The following is a 21205-nucleotide window of genomic DNA, read 5'->3' as shown; positions in this document are numbered from 1 at the left end:
GGCGGCGTAACGCGCAAGACTTTGTTAAGGGAGTTTTCCAAGAATTTGCGTCCGATGTAAATCAACGGCTCGGGTTGACGTTGAGAGAGACATTTTCAGTAAGACCCTCCAAACAGAAGCATATTTCTCCAAGTCTAGCACCATGAGGTTGCCCGAGGGCGCGTCCGATCAAAATCAAGCGGCTGAGATTGAGGCGGTCAGCGGTAGGCGTTTTTGCGTATAGAACCCTTACATTACCGTGACGATCTCCGAGGAGTATATAGAAGCAGAAAAGATAAGGCTAAGGCGAAAGGATCTCCACCGAGAAAACCCTAATTCGAAGAACCGCGCCGCCGTCACCGTCGTCTCTAGCTCGCTCGCTCGCGCTCTCCGCCCGTGAGAACTCCCACCCGAGCATCTCGCATCGATAAAGTCGAACCAGCGCCCCGCGGTCGATCTAACCTGCTTCGTGCCGTCGCAGGGATCGGAGCTCTGGATTCCAGTAGAAGCGTCTCGGAGGCGACCGCGTCAGCCATGGCGGACGAGGAGCACCCGGAGAGGAGGGAGGAGGCCTCGGAGGTGAGCTGGTTCTTTCTTCGTCGCTGCGCTGATCGAGACGGGGGGTTTCAGTTAGTTCTAGTTCTAGTGCCGTTCGGCTGCTTGCCCTGATTCGATGCGGTTCTAGCTAGGGTTGAGCTTGCGAGTTGTGGGCTGGATTTGAGGTTCTGTTCCACCACATGTTTATGTATATTTTTTTCCTTCTCCTACAGCTTGCCCCCTTCGATCCAACCAAGAAGAAGAAAAAGAAGAAGGTTGTCATCCAAGAACCTTCTGATGAAGTGGACAAGCTTGCAGAGAAGACAGAAACATTGGCAGTCACAGAACCCGCTGAACTTAACTTCACTGGAATGAAGAAGAAAAAGAAGAAGCAGGTACGGCAGATAGACTTAGAGCTCATCTGGACAATGCTTAAGAATCAGAAAATGAATCGAGGCTTTACATTTATTCATTCTGGAAAATTTCAGGTGGATCTTGAGTCATCTATTGCCGACCTTGGAGATGGGGAGGACACTCAAGGTGCATTTTACTTGTTATTAATCTAAACCTTGCTCTCATTGACTACTTCTGCAATGTGTATGACTCCTTGCTTTTCAGATGATCAAGCTGTAGAGGAACAAGCGGAAGGCATTGAGCTTGGAGGTGGTCCTACATATCCTTGGGAAGGAACTGACCGGGATTATAAATATGAAGAGGTGATCACATTTTCTGCCAAATATTTTTCCCTTGTAAACATGGATCTCTGTGCATTAGTTATTATTAGTAAAAATGTGACTATTTGGTAGCCAGAGGCTTATATTTCACAATTGCCCCAGAGCTTTACATCTTCATGTTTCCAATGTTCTATGACATTACAACCACATTTTGTCGTTATGACTTGCATGCTATTAATACCTGTTTCTTTGGGTGCATTCATATATGCATCATTCTTTATTATTAATTTTGGTTACTTCTTTTCACTGTGGGTCTCCAATATATAATTACCTTGGAGGAACCAAATCACTACAGCGATGTGTTACCTTTTTGTCTCTGAAATTTAACCTTGAGCTTTTTCTGTTGCAGCTGCTGGACAGAGTGTTCAACATTCTTCGCGAGAACAACCCAGATCTTGCTGGGGATAGGCGTAGGACCGTTATGAGGCCACCACAAGTTCTTAGGGAGGGAACAAAGAAGACAGTTTTTGTTAATTTTATGGATTTGTGTAAAACGTAAGTTTCAACCTAACTGTGGAAGCATATTTTTAACTGATACTCTCTCACCTTCTTAAGTGCTCTCTGCTGCTCCAGTTGTTAAAATTACAATGAACTGACTTTTAACTGTATCTTCAGGATGCATAGACAACCTGAGCATGTGATGATGTTTTTGCTTGCTGAAATGGGAACAAGTGGGTCACTTGATGGGCAGCAAAGGTTGGTGATCAAAGGAAGATTTGCCCCCAAAAACTTTGAAGCAATCCTGAGGAGATACATCAGTAAGTCATCCAATTTGATTGCGTTGATGGTTGTAGTATCCCTTTGTGAACAGATGGCATGGCATTCCTTTTTATGAACATACCTGCTGACTGCTGATATGATTGAATAAATATGATGGTTGTTTACTGTTTCTCTCCCTGTGACTCAATTTTTCAGATGAGTATGTCATCTGCAATGGATGCAAGAGCCCTGATACCATTCTGTCCAAGGAAAATCGTCTGTTCTTCCTTCGCTGTGAACAGGTGAAATATCTTGCAAAACCATGTAGGATGTGGGGCCTGCAGTTTTGTTGTGATAGATTTCCAACGGCTCTGGGAACATTTCGTTATTCCCGTTTCCTTACACTTTATCCATGACTGTTTTTTGTTATTATACATTGGTAATTGATGCCATTTGTCCCATCATCTGTGTATTTTTCTGCCAATGATGAGTTGCAACTTGGTTTAGGGTTATTTTGAAAGTCTGATGAGAAGTGCAATTTCTGAGGCAAACAATTCCACAATTCATTCCATGCATTATCTGCTATCAATGTTACCATCTCATATTTTGCTGCTCTAGATAGTTTTGCGCATATTTAAGATCCTTTCAAAATGAAACAATTTTTGCTGACTTTTCTAGTACTCATTTTTCCCTACATTTATGGATTGGCTTGTTAGCCCTTGTTTGATGCCCTGCCAATGATGAGTTGCAACTTAGTTTAGGGTTATTTTGAAAGTCTGATGAGAAGTGCAATTTCTGAGGCAAACAATTCCACAATTCATTCCATGCATTATCTGCTATCAATGTTACCATCTCATATTTTGCTGCTCTAGATATTTTTGCGCATATTTAAGATCCTTTGAAAATGAAACAATTTTTGCTGACTTTCCTAGTACTCATTTTTCCCTACATTTGCGGATTGGCTTGTTAGGCCTTGTTTGGCCCAGCCATTGTGTTCTAGACTATGATGAGTTGCAGAATCATTTGCCTACATTGTTTGAGTTCGTGATAACATCTGCAAAATCTGAGTCTTTCATTGATCATATTGGAAGACCAAATATTATACTCCCTCCGTATCGCAATTAGAAGTCGTTTAGGACAGGATTACACTTACCAAGGAGTGCCAAAGAGTGATTAATTAGGGGGGAGTTTTCCTTCTTTGCCCTTACTAAATAGGACTGCGGGTGTCTCCTATACAACAATTCCTCATAGTCCGAGTGGTAAGCGATCTGCGGACCGAGGCTGGAGGTCCAGCGTTCGAATCCCTTGGCCGCACTATTTTTTTGGACGCTCGCGGGAATTTGCATGGCGCTGTGCACGCTCGCTGCTTGCTCTCGCATGCACGCTGGTTGCGCGCTATGCCGCGCGAATTTTTTCAGTTGCCGCGTGTGTAGACTTTTTCGTTCACTCTTTGTTTCATCGATGCGGCGTGCGGTGAACGGCGAGCGCGTGAACGGCGAGCGGCGTGCGGCGTGAGGTGGAGATGGTGTGCGGTGGCGGCAGCCGCGCGTGTTCTTAGCGGCGAGTGGTTGGCCTATTGACGCCGCGAGGGAAGCCAAGGAATCGATCGGGCTCTTAATGCGCGGCGCCGGATGCGAAGCGCGAGCTCTTAACGCGCGGCGAGGGATACGAAGCGCAAGGGGCAGCATCGTCCAAACTTTGCGTTGGAGGCCAGAACGACTTCTAATCGCTCAGATCCGTCCGTGGCCAGAACGACCGCTATTTGCGATACGGAGGGAGTACCTTCTTGTTGTTGCCTTTTCATTCTCATTTCACTTCCATTCCATGTTACTTTTACTTGGTGAACACTTCCAGAGTTCTAGTTGACACTTGCATAGAACCATCACTCCACTATATGGTTTTGCCAATGATGAATTGCAACTTTATTGCCTACATTGTTTGACTAGTCTTCTGTGATAAGAAGTGCAATTACTGAGGCTTAAATAGAGTCATAAATTTGTGCGATAATATATCTGCTATCAGTTTCACTATCACTTATTTTATGTTTATATAGGTATTGTTGCTTATGAATATAACCTTGAGTTTTCTCCTACCAACCAAACATTTCCCGTGCTGAAATTCGCTACTTCATTCTTGTGTGTGTTTATTCTTGTAGCCTATGATGAGTTTCAGAATTATTTGCCTACATTGTTTGAGTAAAACATTGATATTATCTGCAAAGTTCTGAGGCTATTCTTTGAAATCAGAATGGAAGACTCATATTTGATTCCAACTCTAATGAGCCATTTCTTTTGCTATCTATAGTGTGGATCTTCAAGGTCCGTTGCTCCAATCAAAGCTGGATTCGTTGCGCAAGTTGGTCGTCGGAAGGCCTGAACACAAAACAAAGCTTTGCATTATTAATCCTGTGTGCTGCCATATGATGTTAGAATTGAGCTTGTGCTCTGTTTTGGCAACCAATTTTGCATTGCGACCATTGTGGCCGTGTATTTTTTTTTTCTTGTGCCATGTTAATGCAGCTGAGTTTCAGTTTATGATTTGCTTTATTATCTATATATGGCTGGAATTGGGGCCATACCAATTCAACAATATTAGATTATTTGCTGACTACATATTCTGCTGTGCAATGTTGAGCAAGATCTGTCAACAATACCCTTTGTCTGCATTCAGAAGATTCATCAAATGATGTCGCAGTTCTGTGGCAGATGGCGAGTGTCACTGTCATGCATCCTGATAAGCGACTCCCTGCGATCATAATCCTGTGATAGCTGGCTATTATCTGTCGGTTAAACTACTTGCGGTCACAAACACGAGTTCATCAAGATTTGTCCCAAGTATTTTGTTTTTAAAGTTGGATCATGAATATCAGAAGTTAATAACGCAAAGACTGGCATTACAATATTTATTATAAAAATTATTTTTATATTATGTGTTCTATTTTAGATAAATGTTGCTCTCTCCATTTAGGATAAATATATTACATTTAATGTTGCTACGTATACTTAGGGGCTTTATTTGTATCGCATTCGGAGGATAATAATCTGTCCTAAGCTGTAAAGATCAACTTCCTCTATCATGTAATTTCTTTAATTAATAGCCCTCCTTTTTTTGCGATTAATAGCCCTCCTTTTTTTTGCGATTAAAACCACTCTAAAGGTCTACTTCCTCTGTCATGTAATACGATCAATCCACACACTTAAATTTTTTTCCTACGGATTCTATCTGATTTATTTAATTTATTTAATAATCCTCCTTTTTAGCCTCCTCTAAAACCACCATATACATAACGACTAGATTGTGTGAAATTTCTTTTTTTTAATTATCATCTTCTAATTTGCATGTTTTTCCTGATTTATTTCAATAAACATTCTCTTTAGCTCCCTCTAAATCCACCAAACGAAGTCACCATGCACATACCATTAACAAGTAAACCATTCTCTTTAGCTCCCTCTAAATCCACCAAACAAAGTCACCATGCATACCATTTAACGAGTAAATTGTGTGAATTTCCATTTAAATAAACCTCCTCTTTAGATTTCCATGTTGGGGTACATGCGTTTTCTTTTCTTTTTTTGGTCTAAAATTTAAATGTTCAATGTTAGGGTGCAGGCATTTTCCTTTTAGTGGATGGAGGTGACTTTCGCTTGGCTAATAGTGTGATTAAAGCCGATCAAAGGATGAGAGAAGCTCCCAAATCCCAACCAAACAGTGCCAACATCGCCTTAACATTTACCATTATCATATTTGACCTTATGAACATATTTTCGAGTACAAAAGCTAGAACCAGAGCTAATTGTCCATATCCGGTATTTCCATGCTAACGCTACATGTTTTAATAGACGATACAGAACCAGCGTCTCTTCTGCACATAAGTCGCGTTCCATAACATGTCACTCGATCAAAATTTTAAGCACATTTTCAATGCACTAAACATCCTTAGTCCTTCAGCCTCGAGCCGGATGCGTTCACCTCCTCAAGGATCGGTGCAGGCCTGACGTAGGTGAAGCCTGCGAAGTGGCTGTGCCCGCCGCCAGCGGGGGTGGTCACCGGAGAGTCCAGCACGGGCGTCTTCGTCCAGCACTCGTCGAAGTTGGCAATGCAGGTAAGCCCAGCTACATTCGGCCGAAAGCTTGGCTGGATCTGCCGGGCCTCCAGCTTCCTCCAATTGATTGGCTTGAACCACTTGTGGTTCTTTATCTCATTGCTGCCTCCGGGGCCGCTGCCCAACCGCTTGTTGGGTTCCTTGTGCAGGAGCTGGAAAATGGAGGGGGCAGAGAACGTGAGATCAAATTAAGCTAACGCTTGTGCACTGATTAAATGAATGACGCGATCAAGGGAAATGGATGTAAAAGCTTACGCCTTTCAGGAGGGAATGAGCTTCACTAGACAAAAATGAAGGAAGCTTCAGTTTATCTTTTATAATCTTCTGCTGAACTTTGTCCCTATTCCCAACAAATGGTGGCTGCAATGTGTTGCCAAGGGTATGAATAATTAGAAACAAAAGCAAATGAGATGGCAACATCCGTTGAGAAGTTCTGAACCTCGCAACTCACCTTGCCTGTAAGCATTTCAAAGAGCAGGATTCCCACACTCCACCAGTCAGCAGCCTTATCATGCCCCCGGCCAAGAATAATTTCCGGGGCCATGTACTCAAGAGTGCCGCACATCGAGTTTGATCTGGTATTTTCACAGAATTCCTTTGCAAGGCCAAAGTCTGTGAGCATGGCCTAGAAAGGTAGGGCGAATGACGAGATGTTAGCAAAATGAGGAACTGGAAAAGGAAGGTTGACAGTCATCGTCAGTGATTCTTACATGGCCATCAGCATCCAGAAGGATGTTTTCGGGCTTGAGATCCCTATGCATAATTCCATTAGCATGAAGATGCGCTACGGCATATACAATTTCAGCTGTATAGATTCGTGCAAGCTCCTCCCTTGTTATGTAAAACCAGTTTAGTTTCAGTACTAGTGTTACTACCTTTTGGCAAATAAAACTACCTAGCGAAAAATGGAAGATACCTAAACAATCCTTGCTTGTAGAGCTGAAAGAAAAGATGCCCCCCGTTTATGAAGTCCAGGACAAGGTAAAGTCGATATTTCGTCTGCACAGTTAGAGCATTACAATAAAAAATTTGTACTAGAATTTCACCAAACTTAATATATTTTTTCTGTACAGTGAATAAGGATGAGAGTATGCACACACACAGTTTACCTGAAATGAGTACCTCAGCTGCACTATGAAAGGGTGGTCAACTTTTGTCAATATCTCTCTCTCGGCTTTCATATACTCAGAATGGTTTTTTTCTAATATCTTGTCCTTCCTCATAACTTTCATTGCATATATCTCTGAGGTGTTTTTCTTTCTCACCTGAAATACTTTACCGAATGCCCCTTGGCCAACAAGCTTCAAGATTTCGAAGTCATCAAGCCCAACGCCCTCATCCTCCGTCATAGCATTACCAAGCTCTTCATCACTGAGCTGCCCTTGGTCCCCTTCCTTTTCTTCTGAGAGGCACTTTACAAGTTCTGATGATCCCTCAGTTTTTCCTAGACTAAGCTTGCTAAGTCGCAAGGAGCGGCTAACAAGTGATGTTGGACCAACAAGAGAATGGGATCGGTTGATGATGATAATAGGATCACTGTAAAATTCTTCATTGGACTCAACAGTAGGTGAAGGACTGTCCGGACCAAGACCACCAAGGTTTGTTGGTGTTTGGACTGGGGTGGAACCAAAAACATCAGAGAAATCGTACTCGATGTTATCTGAGGAGACAACATCTGGAGGGCCCATTGGGAGAAGTATCTTTACTGGGCAGAGGTTGGGGCCCTGTGCGAGGATTGCAGTTAGAGAGGATGGCTGAGAAGAAACCATTTCAAAAGCTTGAAAGCCTACAAACTCTTAGGCCAAGCTTCTATCACAGTGTCTAAATTAGGCTTCCTCCACTGAACCTTCCACCAAGAATTCCCAAGTATCCCGCGAAAAGGCAGAGAAAGATGCTGCTGCTGTTCACTGTTGAATAAGGGATGTTGGATGCCAGTGCTTTCCCAGAACTCATGAAGCTGAAACAGACAAAGCTGAAGACAAAGTAGATATTTGGTTAGCCTTCCCTTTTACCAGAAGAGGAACAGGAGAAAAAAAAAACATCTTTTATCATACAGTAGCTTGAAAAGAATTATTTTACAGAGAAAGCTACAATAACAGGTTACAAATCCTAGAAAGTTCGTGAAACTAGTTGCCTTACTAGGATTCCTACATTCATTGACATTGCAGATATATCTGATAACCCCACACCCCCTCCCAAACACACCCACACCAAAAAAAGAAAAGGAGAAAACCTGAACAATGCTATAAAAGCTAAACAAACATTCTATCTTGCGAATAAAAAATGTAGCTGAATGCTGTAAAATCTCCATAAGTAGGCAACGTTCTACAGCACTGGGTTATCAGCACCGCTTGCCTAGTGCATTAGAAACTCCAGCGCAGCAATCAACAAGCAAATGGGTAAGTATGCAACTTAGGAGCTGTTTGAACACTAAGTTTTCTTGGAGTTTTAGGAAACTACAGCGGTTTTCGAAAATAGTTGGATGCAACAAGTTTAGAAAATCTAGATATTTCTAAAACTGTAGCCTTTTGGAGTCATAGATTAGAAATACACTTGGGATGCCATGCACCTACTCTATAAAACAAGTTGTTGATATCATGACTCTTTAAAAGACTGTCATCCAAACATGCCCTTAACAGCCTATAGGTAATGAAATTGAACCATGAACAATGTGCTGAGAATCTTGATAAACTCTAATGCCTGGTCTGCCACTGCTAAAACCGATATCCCTTGAATGGCACCGAATTAAATTGTTAATCCCTACGGCGTGACGGTTTTACTAGTGACAGATCAGACCACCAGGGATTAGACTTGGAGCACCATGACACATCCACAGCTATGAATGAATGAAGCTTTAGAGCAAAGCAAGGACCATCAGTTCCCAAAACTTAGCTCCAAAACTTTAGAATAGAGGCACAACCCCTGCTTTTATGGAAAGCAACAAATCACATGATTTTTTGCTTCCTAACAAAGCAGGACCTATGCTTATATTCTAAAGGTTTACCAAATCCTCATTAATCTGACTATCCTAGTGACGCCATTAAGAGATACTCTAGGCATGTACTCTCCAATCCTATCGTCCTATACATACTATCCTGTAGCAGTTACTAGTTTGCACCAAATGAAATCACATAGTGTGGGTCTGTGGGATCCCGGCTCGGCTGGCTGCCAACAAGCTCGTAATTAAGCGCAGTTCAGATACCTGCATGGGCAAACGATTGGCAGCCCGGCGGCTCCAGCCAAGGCAATCAAACAATTGGTAAAATCGCTGCTCTGCTTCCCAGCACAACCACATGCCCACATCCAAATGACAAAATCGTAACAGCGCAAGCAACCAATCCGCCAAAAAAAATAGGGACAGCAGGATTTGCATGGGGGAATCGAACGAGAGAACCGATCAAGCGAAAACTACGGGCGAACATGCCAGGATCAAGAGATCGAACCGTTCGTTATCTCCGGAGCCCGCGGATCGCTAGCGAGTGGGAACCCCTGTGTGTGACGAAACACTCGCGAAAAAGATGCGGGATGCGGCGCAGGCGAAGGAGGGAGCGGAGGAATTCCGCGGTGCTACCTCTCGCCGATGGAAGATGGGGGCGCGCTCAGCTCCGACTTCGGACCTCCGACCCGCTCTTCTCCTTCGGGGCGCGCCGCGCGCGGGTTGGTTGGTTGGTGGCGGGGAGTGGGGAGTGCCGAGGAGGAAGGAGGGAGGGGAAAGCGGAAGGCTCCCTGGGATGGGGGCGCGTGGCTTCCGAAATGGCGCACGCCAGTCCAAGCACGTTGGCGAAGGAGGGCCCACCGGTCAGTGTCAAGCGGTGGGCCAGGGCCTGCTCAGCCGCCAGGTCGATTTTGTTTCCATCTGGATCTGCTCGATGCTCGTTATCTTTTTCCGACTCGCGGGAAACCTTTGTTGACCAACGGCAGCGCGCAGCGCCAGCGGAGTTTTCACTGGACATGGGGAGCCCGTCGTTGTGAGGAGCCCAGGTAGGCAGGGGCCCAGCTACGCGCTGGGCCGAGCCCAGCTAGCTAACACTGCGCTTGTATAGCTTTCTCACTTAGTTGTTTACAACAACTTCGTGTCTCACACTGACACTTTGTGTCCATTTTTTTATTATGTTGTTCGAATTGGCAAAGTAACGAGAGGCACTTCGTTTCTCAAACTTCGTTTCTCTTATAATATGTCTTTTCAGCTTATTTTTTTAATTAAAACAGTATTTTTCTTTTATAATAAATTAATTGAAATAGTGTTTCGATTTATTTTTTCAACGAAGCGGATGAGGCCTATCTAAGGAGGCATGGCGTACAAGTACAACTATGCATGATAGGACAGGTGCAGGATAAGAATGGGTGGGGCGGTGGAGGAGACCTTTGAGCTGCATCGCCTCTACAATCTGTCGTATCCTCAAACGATGGTGCCACGTAGGATGATTAGCGGTGCTGGAGCTGACGAGGCATGAAAATGTGCATGTGTCATGTAAGATGAGAAAAACAACACTAGAGTTAATAAGGAATAAGGAATGAAATTAGGTCAAAAGAAAGTTTAATAATTCATTGATGAAATTAAGACCAAAAATAAAGTGTAGGGTCTAAAATTGTCGTTTTGATAGTTTAGGAGCAAAGGACATGTTTGATTGACTTCCAAAATTTAACATGCCAAAGACCGCCATTTTAATAATTATGGACAAAATTGAACATCGAAAGACACGAGGTATAAAAATAGCTATTTCTCCTACTCCTAGATATATTTTTCTTCCAGAAATGCTATACAACATACATATGTTTTAACAAAAAAAACGCATAGATTTTCTTTCTCTCACTCTCTCTCTCTTTTTACAGTGGGCAGCCACCGTGGTCCCTGGACACGGCCACGTAGCCCCGCTCCCCGCCCCTGCCCGCTGGCCGAACCAATAAGCGACCGTGCGTTTCAAAATTTGAAGTACTGACGAGGCAGTCAAACCAAGCGAAGATCTTCAGTCAAACGATTTGTCCTCTTGTCCTTGTATAGAAAAAAATTATTTCTTGTGGTGTGGATCTGCAAATCTGTGATATTGTGATTTATGATTGTCTAGAGGTAGAAGAAGGCTGGAGGTAGAAGAAGACTGGAGATAGAAGGAGGATGAAGGTTCTTGGATCTTAATTTTATGATGTAAAAAAATTCATATGTTGAAACTGCATAAAATACATAATTGTTGGATTGACAGACTCTCTTCTTCTACCGAAAAAAGAAAAGAAACGAAGCAGCGTTGCTGGAAAGGTCGTGTGGCTTGGGCGCAGCTGCCTTCCGCCGTGGCCCGTGGGGTTGGTGCGCGGTGCGCCCTGGCTGTAACTGGACCATTCTCGCAGCGCAGCTGCCCTTGCAGAGTGTAGGTGGATCTGCTGGGGATGGGCACATGGAAGCACGGCACGGCACCGTCCGTGCTCGGGCGCGGCCACACGTGCGCCGGGCGGCCGACGACTCATCACTGCCGTTGCTCTCTTGGTTGTCGTTTCTTCTCGTGCGTTTGACCTGCGCCGCCGAGGCACCAACTGCGGGGTACTACCGGCTGACAAACGCCTTTTTCCGTTTCGAGGCCATTCGGCGCGGCCGCATTTAGAGCGTGTTTAGTTGGCAGGAGTTTGGAACTGGGGATACTGTAGCATTTTCGTTTTTATTTGGTAATTAGTGTTCAATCATATACTAATTAGGCTCAAAATGTTCGTCTCGTAATTTCCAACTAAACTGTGTAATTAGTTTTTTTTCGTTTATATTTAATGCTCCATGTAGGTATCATAAGATTCGATGTAATGTGTACTGTAGCACTTTTTAAGAATTTGGTATGGAACTGAACACGGGCTTATTGGGCGGATCCGGCCGCCCGTACAGGATAACGCGCCTCCCCTCCAGGCTCCGGCATGGCGTCACCCGGCCGGGGCCTTTTCCGTTCCGGGTAGTAGCTAGAGGAGTCGCCTCGCTTGCCACGTTTCTTTGGGCCAGCCAAAACGAGTAGGCAAGGCGCGCGAGGAAGACAAAGAAATTCAACGCGCATGCACATTCTTCATTCTCGAGTACTATAGTACTCCGTATTTTTTTAGGGAAATATAGTACTAGTACGTGTCAGACCGGTCCACTGTGACATTTGATTTGCCTATATTAGGCTTTATTTAGTTCCTTCTCTAAAATTTACTCCGTATCACATCGAATGTTTACACACATACATAGAGTATTAAATATAGACTTAAAAAATAACTAATTGCACAAATTACGACTAATTTGCGAAACAAATTTTTTAAGCCTTGACACTGTGGTACTACAGTGAATATGTGCTAATAACGGATTAATTAGGCTTAACAAATTCGTCTCGTGGGTTATCGAGAACTTATATAATTTATTTTATTATTACACCTGAATATGACACCCGATATGATACCCCTAAATTTTACTCCATAAATTTAAACTACCACTTAGTACGGGCCCGGACCCAGAAGGGGAAAAGCTGTGAGGCTGTGAGCGGAACTTGAGCCGCCATATGGATGTACACGTAGGAGTACACTTTCCGGAAGCCGGGTGGAGTCCTCAATCGCTTTACGCCTCCACGGACCACGAGCTACTCATGCGTCCGTCCGTCCGACCGACCGGCGCACAATCATGGCATGTGATATGATACGCTGCCTGCCTTTTCTCTTCTGTACGTGACCTCGCGGAGCGCATGCACGAACGACGCCTGGTTGGACCGCGACGTGCCTGTGCCGTGCCGGCCCCAGTTCATTTTCGATACCTGCGCCTCTACGAAACCTTTCCAGCTACCGCGCCGTGCCCACCTCGCCCGGGGCCGGCCAGAGGGCAAACAATTCGCCGCCTGCCTCGCGTTTCCCCAATCCCCACCCGGGCCGCGTGGCCCGCGGAGCCGTCAGGAGCAAAGCAGCCGCGTCCCTACTCGGCTACTCCCGTCGCGGTCGCCCCCCGGTGCGCATCCAGAAGGGATACGGTTCCAATCCTACGTGCAGAGATGAGAAGGCGACGCGGTGGCACCCGCGACTGGCGTCGGCGACGCGGTCTCCCGCCACTCGCCCAGTCCCCTCCTCCGTCCCGGGGGGCGACCTGGCCCTCCTTCCTTCACCCACAGGCCCAGGGCCCAGGGCCCCAGCACCCAGGCAGTGGACGTCTCCACCAGACCACTCGTCGTCGTTGAAGTGGTCGCCCGCACCCGCCGCGGCTCCCTCCTCCCCCTTTCTCCTCCGCCTCCGCCTCCGCGTATAAATATTTGCCGAGCACGCGCCATGACCTCACCCTCTGCTCCGCGCCTCCTCCCATCTTCTTTTTCTACTATTGCTCCCCCGGCCCCGGCCTCTCCACACACGTATCCGCTCAGCGAACTCGGAGACCCATCCCGTCTCCCGCTCGCGAATTGTTCGGCCGGGTAGGCAGGCGCAACTACCTGGAGTTGGAGCCCGAGGAGGCGTATAAAGCGGAGGCGCTCCGGAGAATTGGAGTTGGAGGAGCAGTTGGCGACGGGACGACGGACAGGGCGCAGCAGCACCTACAGGAGCAACGAGGGAAAGGGGAAAGGAGAGGTGAGTGCCCGGCTCTGTTCCTGTTCCTGTTCCTGTTCCTGTTCCTGTTCCTGTTCCCATTCCCATTCTTGGACTTGCCTGCCAGCCGTGCCTCTCTCTCTTGCGCGCGCGTGCTGCTCTGCTTTTTCTTGCTAGTACTCCTACAGTACTTCGGATTGCATGCGATTCCCTTCTAGAGTGTTCTGCAATTCCCGGTTTCATCGTGGATTGCATGCAGTATAGGGCAGAAATCGGAAGAACTTGGTTGGAATGCGCATGGACCTTGAGCTTGTATCGTCGAACACCTGCTTTCTCTGCCTTGTTTTGTTCTTGCTCTGTTCAAACACAGGTTACTTAGGAGTACTACTAGTAAGCAATTTTCCACTCTCCTGGAAATTGGAATCCTGTAGCACAAGCTAACTGAAATGGCCAGTGGGCTAACAGCTGTTTTATTGCTTCCCTCATTTAAAAAAAAAAAAAGTGGCAGCAAATGAGCGTTTCCTCCTGAATGATACGAAAAAGAACAGTTAGTATATTTACCAAAAAGAACAGTTCAAACGTTTCCTCCTGAATGTTACGAAAACCCAAAAAAGAACAGTTCAAACGTAGCGGTCGCTTTTATTAGTGCATGCTTACCATTCTTTCTGTGTCATTATTCGCACTTAAGTCAGACTTTGCCTACCAGACGTCGTTGCATACAAGCACAGAATTTGTCTGCTAGCAAGCAATGTCCGCTAATCTCTTCAGTTACAAGGCGCAATTTTTTTAGACAGATACATGAGCTGATGAACAGAACGCTGATGGTGTTTCCCTGTTGTTTACTTTTGACGCCACAGGCAGCGTTCTCCGTCCCGTCCTCCGGATGTCCTTGGGGCCTACCGGCCCATGGAAAATTCAGATGCCAGATCGGTTCGCCGCGTGAGGTGTCCGAGGTGCCACTGCGTTCTTGAGGAGCCTGGCGCTCCGGTGTACCAATGCGGTGGATGCGGCACCACCCTTCGAGGTAACCTAACGTCCCAATCCCATTCCGATTCCTGGAGCTCGCATTTGGATGCTTGCTCCGCTCTCAGAGGTTTTGGTTTGGTTTGGTTTCTGACGGATATTCTCCCGTACATGCTCGATCGTGCAGCAAAGAACCGCACCGGCACCGGCGCGGGAGACGCGGCCAGGGCGTCGCCGTCGCGGAGCGGGCTGCCTCCTCAGAGCAGGCACCTGGACGCCAGCGACGTCGCGAGCACCAGCAGGTCCAGCACCCCGACCCCTCCTCATGTCGGGAGCACCAGCAGGTCCGGCACCCCGACGACTCCTCATGTCGCGAGCACCAGCAGGTCCGGCACCCCGACCCTTCCGGAAGTCGGGACCAGCTGGCACCGAGCCACCGACGCGACAGGCAGCCGGCACGGTTCCGGTGATCTCGCTCTCGTGTCGGCCGGGACGCGTGGGTCCGGTGACGTCGCGAGCACCAGCAGTACTCCTGACGCCACCGCGAGCAGCAGGCGCCAAGGCACCGACGCGACGAGCCGGCGCGAGTCCGGTGGTCTCGTGTCCGCCGCGAGGAGCCGTGGCTCCGGCGACGTTGCCAGCACCAGCAGCACCCCTGACGCCAATGCCATCGCGGGTAGCGGGCGTCCAGGCGCGGACACGACGAGCCGGGGTGAGTCCGGTGGTCCTGTGCCGGCGAGGAATCGTGTTTCTGAGCAACTGGCACTGATCGAGAAGAGGGAGCGCGAACAGAGCGCGGCCAGTCAGGAAGTCCGTGACGACTCTGAAGGCTGCGGACCAAGAGATGCCGGAGGTGCAGAGCCCGGCGTCGGTATTGCCCGCTTCTCCGGAGGAAACAAAGATGCTTCTCCTGAATTGCAGGATGACACAGACAAGGGGATGAAACGCCAGGCCGAATCGACCGATGCTGCCAGAAAGAAACATTCAGGTGAAGCTGCAGTGCAGCCGCAGTACCACCATGACCGTCGCCAAGAACTTGCACCGAAATCATCAGCTCAACCCGCAGCTGCTCAGCCTGCACGGGAAGAAAATGTTGATGATGACGCTGGCCGGGAAAAGGCGCCAAGCCCATCTCGCCATGAGATTCAAGTAGAACATCTGGGGCCCTTGCGGAAGAAGATTCTGAAGACGGTGGATGAGCTGAAAGGCGACCTCTCTGAACTTTTCAGCAAGTCCCCAGAGCTCAACCAGCCACGCGCGCGCCCTGCTCGTCTTCCAAAGCAAGAAGGCTACGTGTCTCGCGCGGCGGCGGCCTCGGGCTTCCCTGCCAGAGCTCGTCACGCCGCTGCTACTACCGACGGTCACCGTGGTCACCATGGCAGCGCAGCTCGTGCGTTGAAACCCCGTCAAGCCGCTGCTCCTCCCCGTGGCTTGCCGTCACGGCGCTACCACCAGTGCAGAGCACACCCGTGCTGCTGTAACGTGGAGCCGAGGCCGTGCCAGCACGGCTGCTGCCGCCACCACGGCAAACCGGAGTGTAGCAGCTGCCGAGGATACTGCTGCAGGCCCAGAGCGCAGGAGCCGTCCGCGCCGCGGAAGCCGCCGGCAGGCAAGGAGCCCAAGCGGCGCCTGCCGCCCCGCAACCACTGCCGACCGGTGCTGAAGGGCGCGCCGTTCATCGTCTGCTCCAGCTGCTTCAAGCTGGTTCAGGTGCCCGCCGACTTCGCCGTCTCGACCAAGACAGTGCGCAAGCTGCGTTGCGGCTCCTGCTCCACCGTCCTCTCCTACTCCTACAGGGACCCGGCCAGGAAGAAGGCCTACCAGGACTCCGTCGATCGGTGCAGCACAGATGGCTCCGAGCTGCACGGCGGCAAAGGCGACGAACGATCCGACCCGTTCGCGCCGTTCATCGATGCCTTCGGTCTCAGCAGCTACTCGACGGAGGACGAGCAGCGGCTGCCCGTCTCGAGGAACACGTCGTTCGACACCCTCGACGGGACGAAAGCCGTGGGGCGGCTGCACCGGCTGATGGGGTACGGGTCAGCTAGCGAGCTGCTGCGCCACTCCCCTGACCTGTACGAGAGCTTCAGCGAGCGGACGACGCCTGACGTGAGACAGCACGACACGAAAGGGAAAGGCGTTTGCATCGACGACGACGACGATGACTACGACGTCGATGACTCGGACGAGGAAGACGTTGGTGCGCTGAAGAGATCAGTGGGGAAAGGGTCTGGCTGGCAGCTCCCATGGATGCCCGGCAAGGGGACTCCAGCAGCGGGAGCCATCAGGATAAAGTAAATAGCAGGAAAGGCTTGTGTATATTGCAGGAATAGGTTCAGGTTTTGGAATTCGAATTGGAATTCTCATAGTTTTATAGTTTTATTACTATTCATTTTAGGTGCGGTATTGGATTTATAGGCTGTTTGTTTGCCATTTTTTTGGAGCCTGAAAATGCTGTACAATGAAATGTAAATATCCAGCATTGAGAGTCTCAGAAAGAAGCATTATGGCCTTGTTTGGGAACAAGAAATTTTTTTTTTTAGAAAGGACGGCAAAAGCTTTGACGCGATTTTTACTAGATGAAGAAAGAAAACAAGACAAATGCTTGCCCAGTTTTTTTGAGCGGAAACTGGGTCCAAAAACCATACAAATCAGGAGAGTGCACCACTCATCCTAGCAACTTTGGTACAACAACTATCACAACTCACCCCACTACTTCATCTAACTTATCAAAACGATCCAACTAAACAACTCAACTATCAACTAACAAGGACCCAAGAAGACAACGTCCTGCTGAGCGACACCAAACAGCAAGGAACAATCGTGAAACTGGAATGCCCAGCCAAGCCCCCAAGGAGGAACCGACGCTAAAAGCGCCGTCATGGTAGCCCGCTAAGGAAGGTTTTCACCTACAACATCCAATACGGTAGGAGAAGAGGTAGGAAAGGACGCCTTCAAGAAGGGAACGACGTCCGCAAACGTCGTCGTCCACGCTTTCGCCCCCACTTCAAACCACCTCCACACCGTCGCCGCCAGAGGCCCAACCCTACCAGAAGGCAGGGTGCGGCGCCTAGACGCCGCCCCAAGGGACGTCGACCAGGAGAAGCGTTGGGGAACCCGCCGGAGAGTCCCCCACCGCAACCGGCAACGCCGGCCAGCACCATGAAAACCAGCCCGCTCCACCATGAAAACCAGCCCGGGGAAGGGGAAAGGCAGATGGTTCGGAGAAGAGGGCCGGGATCAGAAGAAGACCCAGTCGCCCATCACACCAACGTCCCCACCCCCTGCCGAGCCGGCCCCACAACAACCACGCCGTGCAACACCTCCAGCAGCCTCCGCGCCGAACTACCGCCGTCACGCCAGACCCCCAGCCCTCCGTGGATCTTGGCCAAACCACATCACTGGCACCGGGCGAGGAAGACGCAGGATGCCGCAATGGGAGCGCCAAGAACCAAGCGCCTGCAGCCCCAGGCACCGGCGTCGTTCCCAGCACCTAGGCTGGAGCCGCCGCCGTGGACGCATGGGCTCCCCGCCGGATCCGCAAAGAACCACCGGATCCCGCCAACAGGCCACCGGATCCGGCCCCGAGCCGCCGGATCGAGAGGCACCGGCCCCATGGCACCACCACCGTCGACAAGCTGCACCAGAGCAGCTCTGGCCCAAGGACCGCCAGGTCCAGCAACGGAGGTGGCGGATCTGCGGCCTCACCCTGGCCTGGCACCACCAGCCGTGCCACCACGGCACTACGGGCACGCCAACACCAGGCCGCCACCAGCCAGCGCCACCATGGCGCCGCTGGAGCAAACCCAGCCAAGCCACGGCCGGACACACCACCACCGCCTCCGCACCCACGGCGCCGATGGCCAACCACCGCCTCCACGCGCACTGTACCGACGGCCAGGGCCACATCGCAGCGCTGTACATCTGGACGAACGCTAGCCCGACCGCTGCACCACCGCGCCTTTCCTTGCCACCTCCGGCGCCCTGCCCAAGCGCAGCCTGAGCAAGGGAGGGGACAGGAGGAGAGCACCCAGGCAGCCCCGACCGCCGACCACACGACCACCGTGTCCCAGCCGCCGAAAGATGTGGGCAGGCGAGCTCGGCAGCCACAGATCTGGCCACCGGCGACCGGATCCGGCCGACTAGCACACGGATCCGCCCTCTCTGCCGTAGGAACGGCCACGTCAGCCACCGTCGGATGGGGCCTCGACGTTCGCAACAGCACCACTAGAGAGGAAAAAGCGCAGGGGAAGAAGGTCCCGCCGCCGCCGTCCTTGCGGCCGCGCGGACACCCGGTGGCGCGCTCAAGCGGCGGCAAGGCTGGCGGAGCGGTGAGGGAGGGGCTACGGCGAGGGCGATGGGGTTCCGCCCGAGCCGCCCCAGGGAGCGACGCGGGGGAAGGGTCAGTCTTTTTTCCCCTTTATCGATCACTCTATAGGACTTCGGAGGTTGAGAATCCACAAAGGCCGGAACAAGAAAAATGAAGGTGCCTGATGAAGAAGCCGAAGTGTATAAGAAAGGACTATTGCAGTATATTTTTTTTTCAAAGATAATATTGCCGTAATTTGAAAAACAAGAACTACAAACATGAATTTGTTTGCATGAAGTGCAAGCAGAGACTAAGAACAGCAAAGTTTGCACGTAGTATCTATCTCTCTACTATCTGCAGTCATAAAAAAAAAATCGTTTAGTAGTTGGAACAAACTTCTGTAGTCAAACCATTAAAACTAGAAACTTAAATGTCGTTTAAATATTTTAGTTACAAAAACAAGCAAGTTACATGTGTAGAGTTGCATTGAAAAATATTTGGAAAATCTCAAAAAATTGAAGGATTTTACAATATCTTTATATTATAGATAGAAGAAAGAAGTGGTCATACATGAAGGTATAAAGACGAGGTAGTTGACCAGAAAATTGAAGGATTTTACAATATTTTATACATGCAGTTGACCTGTCGGAGACGGCAAAATACAGTATTTCTCAATCAAGAATATAAAATCGTTTTTTACTTTCGGTCCATGTCATCTTATCATCGTTTTTCCGTAATCTGTTTTTGCTTAAGCTTAAAAACCGGAAAAATCATGAAAACAATCTCTGGAAATTGAGAATTATCGTTTTCGTTATCACCCCCAATCACCACGCAGGTTATAGGAGATTATTAGGAGGAAAAAGTCCACGTTACCTCCCTCAACTGGTGGATGATGTTTGGTTAGTTTTGTAGGTGAAAATACGTAGTAGTGAGTGAGTGAGTGAGTGAAAGAGAGAGAAGAAAAAAAAAAGAGAGGATTTGTGCCCTGGGTCTTCCCTGCTGCTCTCTCTTGTTGCTCCATTTTGTCTCCTCTTTCTTTCTCTGTAATTACCATCACCAACTGATCATGGTTCATCGGCAATAATACTTGCTGCTTACGGTCTCTGAAAATTGGCAATCCCTTTTCCAGGAGGGCAAGCTAGGTTCAGTGCGTCGTGTGGCCGTGTGGTCTCAGGAACAACAAACGCTGGGCCATCTGCTGAGGCCTAAGCCAGATCTTACGTTTACCAAACCACTAGACCCGCATGTGACCAACGCCTAACCGTGCAGTCCCGATAAAGCGCCTCGTGAGTTAGACCACGCTTTTCCAATCTGACCACGTCGATTAATCGTTGCTAGTTATAGATTTAAAGTATTTATAAATCTATAACGAAGGAAGTTATACATGATCCAATGAGTATGAAATTTTTACTACAGTTCAAGAATACAATAATTAGCACACCATAAAAATTTCACCATAGAAACTGCAGCTATGAATTAATTACACAAAGGCATTGATCTAAAGCTACGGAAAAAAATTTGTACTAAAGCATATCATATTATATGTTCACTACGTAGATCTACTCATGTGGAGTTCAACAAAATTGGATTATCCATTTTATGATTTTTCTGTGATTTACAATGATTTTTCAAAGATTCAACCGAAATAAATAGAAAAGAAAAAGACAAAACCGCCTTTGAAAACCGCTTATAACCGGTCAGAGAAGTAAAACGAACGGTTTTAAAAGTTCAGAGAGGTGGTTTACCCGATTTTGGAGTTTAGGAAGGAAAAATAGACTTTTGCAAAAATTTATGGAGGTAATATAAACTTTTTCCTTATTAGTAAGGGGGGGAAATAATCTGGGCCGACTTTTTCATAGAGTTGGGCCGAGCTATGCTCGATGTCCAACTTGGGCCTCCCTTCCTCCCCACATCTTGGGCCGATGTCAGGCTATCGGTGCCAAAGCTGATTTGGACCCTACAGATCCCCCCCCCCCCCAAAAAAAAGGCACAGGCTCTAGCTTCCGGTCGGGTCGTCCAATTGAAATAAGAAAAAAACTAGTTGCTCTATCAACCTGACAAGGAGATCAGGAGGGACGGGGGTATCTTTGCTAGACGCGTCAGGATATAATTCTCGAGGACGACCCTGTTTTCGCGAAAACTCTTCCCGAAACATTTCTTGTATCTAACAAAACGGATGTAATTTAACAAACATAAATCAAAACATCATAAATAAATGTCAATGAGAACCATAACTACAATACAACCAATTTCGTTCTAAGAACCCAAAGCAGTTAACATTAAATCATAAACCTAGGGTTTTACATTTGATGCACAACAATGAACCCATAACATAACTACATGCGCTTAAGTTTGCAAGCTTTTTCACGTCTTGGC

General features: G+C 48.2%; 3 protein-coding genes and 3 non-coding genes across 7 annotated transcripts; 5 read left to right on the top strand and 1 right to left on the bottom strand.

The window, feature by feature from the left end:
• The first annotated feature begins 230 nt into the window (after window positions 1-230).
• LOC136550589 (eukaryotic translation initiation factor 2 subunit beta) lies at window positions 231-4601 on the top strand. Its single transcript, XM_066542206.1, has 9 exons — window positions 231-375; window positions 461-558; window positions 750-911; window positions 1005-1056; window positions 1135-1232; window positions 1600-1745; window positions 1866-2008; window positions 2166-2251; window positions 4254-4601. Exons 2-9 carry the CDS (start codon window positions 514-516, stop codon window positions 4323-4325), a joined length of 804 nt encoding a protein of 267 aa, XP_066398303.1. The 5' UTR covers window positions 231-375; window positions 461-513; the 3' UTR covers window positions 4326-4601.
• LOC136553079 (small nucleolar RNA SNORD34) lies at window positions 2945-3023 on the top strand. The gene has a single exon (XR_010782985.1). It is a non-coding gene; the product is annotated as a small nucleolar RNA SNORD34 (small nucleolar RNA).
• LOC136553073 (small nucleolar RNA SNORD34) lies at window positions 3848-3931 on the top strand. Its single transcript, XR_010782978.1, has one exon. It is a non-coding gene; the product is annotated as a small nucleolar RNA SNORD34 (small nucleolar RNA).
• On the top strand, window positions 4100-4183 carry LOC136553077 (small nucleolar RNA SNORD34). The gene has a single exon (XR_010782983.1). It is a non-coding gene; the product is annotated as a small nucleolar RNA SNORD34 (small nucleolar RNA).
• Window positions 4602-5668: 1067 nt separating the features above from the next.
• On the bottom strand, window positions 5669-9784 carry LOC136550587 (serine/threonine-protein kinase AtPK2/AtPK19-like). Of its 2 annotated transcripts, none has more exons than XM_066542203.1 (7): window positions 9495-9784; window positions 7161-8023; window positions 6968-7050; window positions 6762-6882; window positions 6503-6676; window positions 6307-6411; window positions 5669-6203 (listed from the first exon to the last, which is right to left on the bottom strand). In XM_066542203.1, exons 2-7 carry the CDS (start codon window positions 7818-7820, stop codon window positions 5886-5888), a joined length of 1461 nt encoding a protein of 486 aa, XP_066398300.1. In that variant the 5' UTR covers window positions 7821-8023; window positions 9495-9784; the 3' UTR covers window positions 5669-5885. The 2 variants fall into 2 exon arrangements, with proteins under 2 accessions (XP_066398300.1, XP_066398298.1); XM_066542201.1 differs by having other exon boundaries at window positions 9623-9781.
• Window positions 9785-13299: 3515 nt separating this feature from the next.
• On the top strand, window positions 13300-17057 carry LOC136550586 (protein ENHANCED DISEASE RESISTANCE 4-like). Its single transcript, XM_066542200.1, has 3 exons — window positions 13300-13599; window positions 14415-14581; window positions 14708-17057. The coding sequence occupies exons 2-3, from the start codon at window positions 14464-14466 to the stop codon at window positions 16816-16818; spliced, it is 2229 nt and encodes a 742-aa protein (XP_066398297.1). The 5' UTR covers window positions 13300-13599; window positions 14415-14463; the 3' UTR covers window positions 16819-17057.
• The last annotated feature ends 4148 nt before the right edge of the window (window positions 17058-21205 follow it).

Source organism: Miscanthus floridulus, chromosome 4 (assembly GCF_019320115.1).
Source record: "Miscanthus floridulus cultivar M001 chromosome 4, ASM1932011v1, whole genome shotgun sequence".
Classification (NCBI taxonomy): domain Eukaryota; kingdom Viridiplantae; phylum Streptophyta; class Magnoliopsida; order Poales; family Poaceae; genus Miscanthus; species Miscanthus floridulus.
The sequence above is the reverse complement of the archived record's forward strand: the minus strand, read 5'-3'. Positions and strand labels throughout refer to the sequence as shown.

Coding starts and splice junctions, on each gene's coding strand:
- LOC136550589 (XM_066542206.1), top strand. CDS start 514: ATGGCGGACGAGGAGCACCCGGAGAGGAGGGAGGAGGCCTCGGAG. Junction 1,233..1,599: donor GGGATTATAAATATGAAGAG/GTGATCACATTT, acceptor TTTCTGTTGCAG/CTGCTGGACAGAGTGTTCAA. Junction 1,746..1,865: donor TTTATGGATTTGTGTAAAAC/GTAAGTTTCAAC, acceptor CTGTATCTTCAG/GATGCATAGACAACCTGAGC.
- LOC136550587 (XM_066542203.1), bottom strand. CDS start 7,820: ATGGTTTCTTCTCAGCCATCCTCTCTAACTGCAATCCTCGCACAGGGC. Junction 7,051..7,160: donor AGCTGAGGTACTCATTTCAG/GTAAACTGTGTG, acceptor CTAACTGTGCAG/ACGAAATATCGACTTTACCT. Junction 6,677..6,761: donor TTCTGGATGCTGATGGCCAT/GTAAGAATCACT, acceptor CTACCTTTCTAG/GCCATGCTCACAGACTTTGG.
- LOC136550586 (XM_066542200.1), top strand. CDS start 14,464: ATGGAAAATTCAGATGCCAGATCGGTTCGCCGCGTGAGGTGTCCGAGG. Junction 14,582..14,707: donor ATGCGGCACCACCCTTCGAG/GTAACCTAACGT, acceptor TCGATCGTGCAG/CAAAGAACCGCACCGGCACC.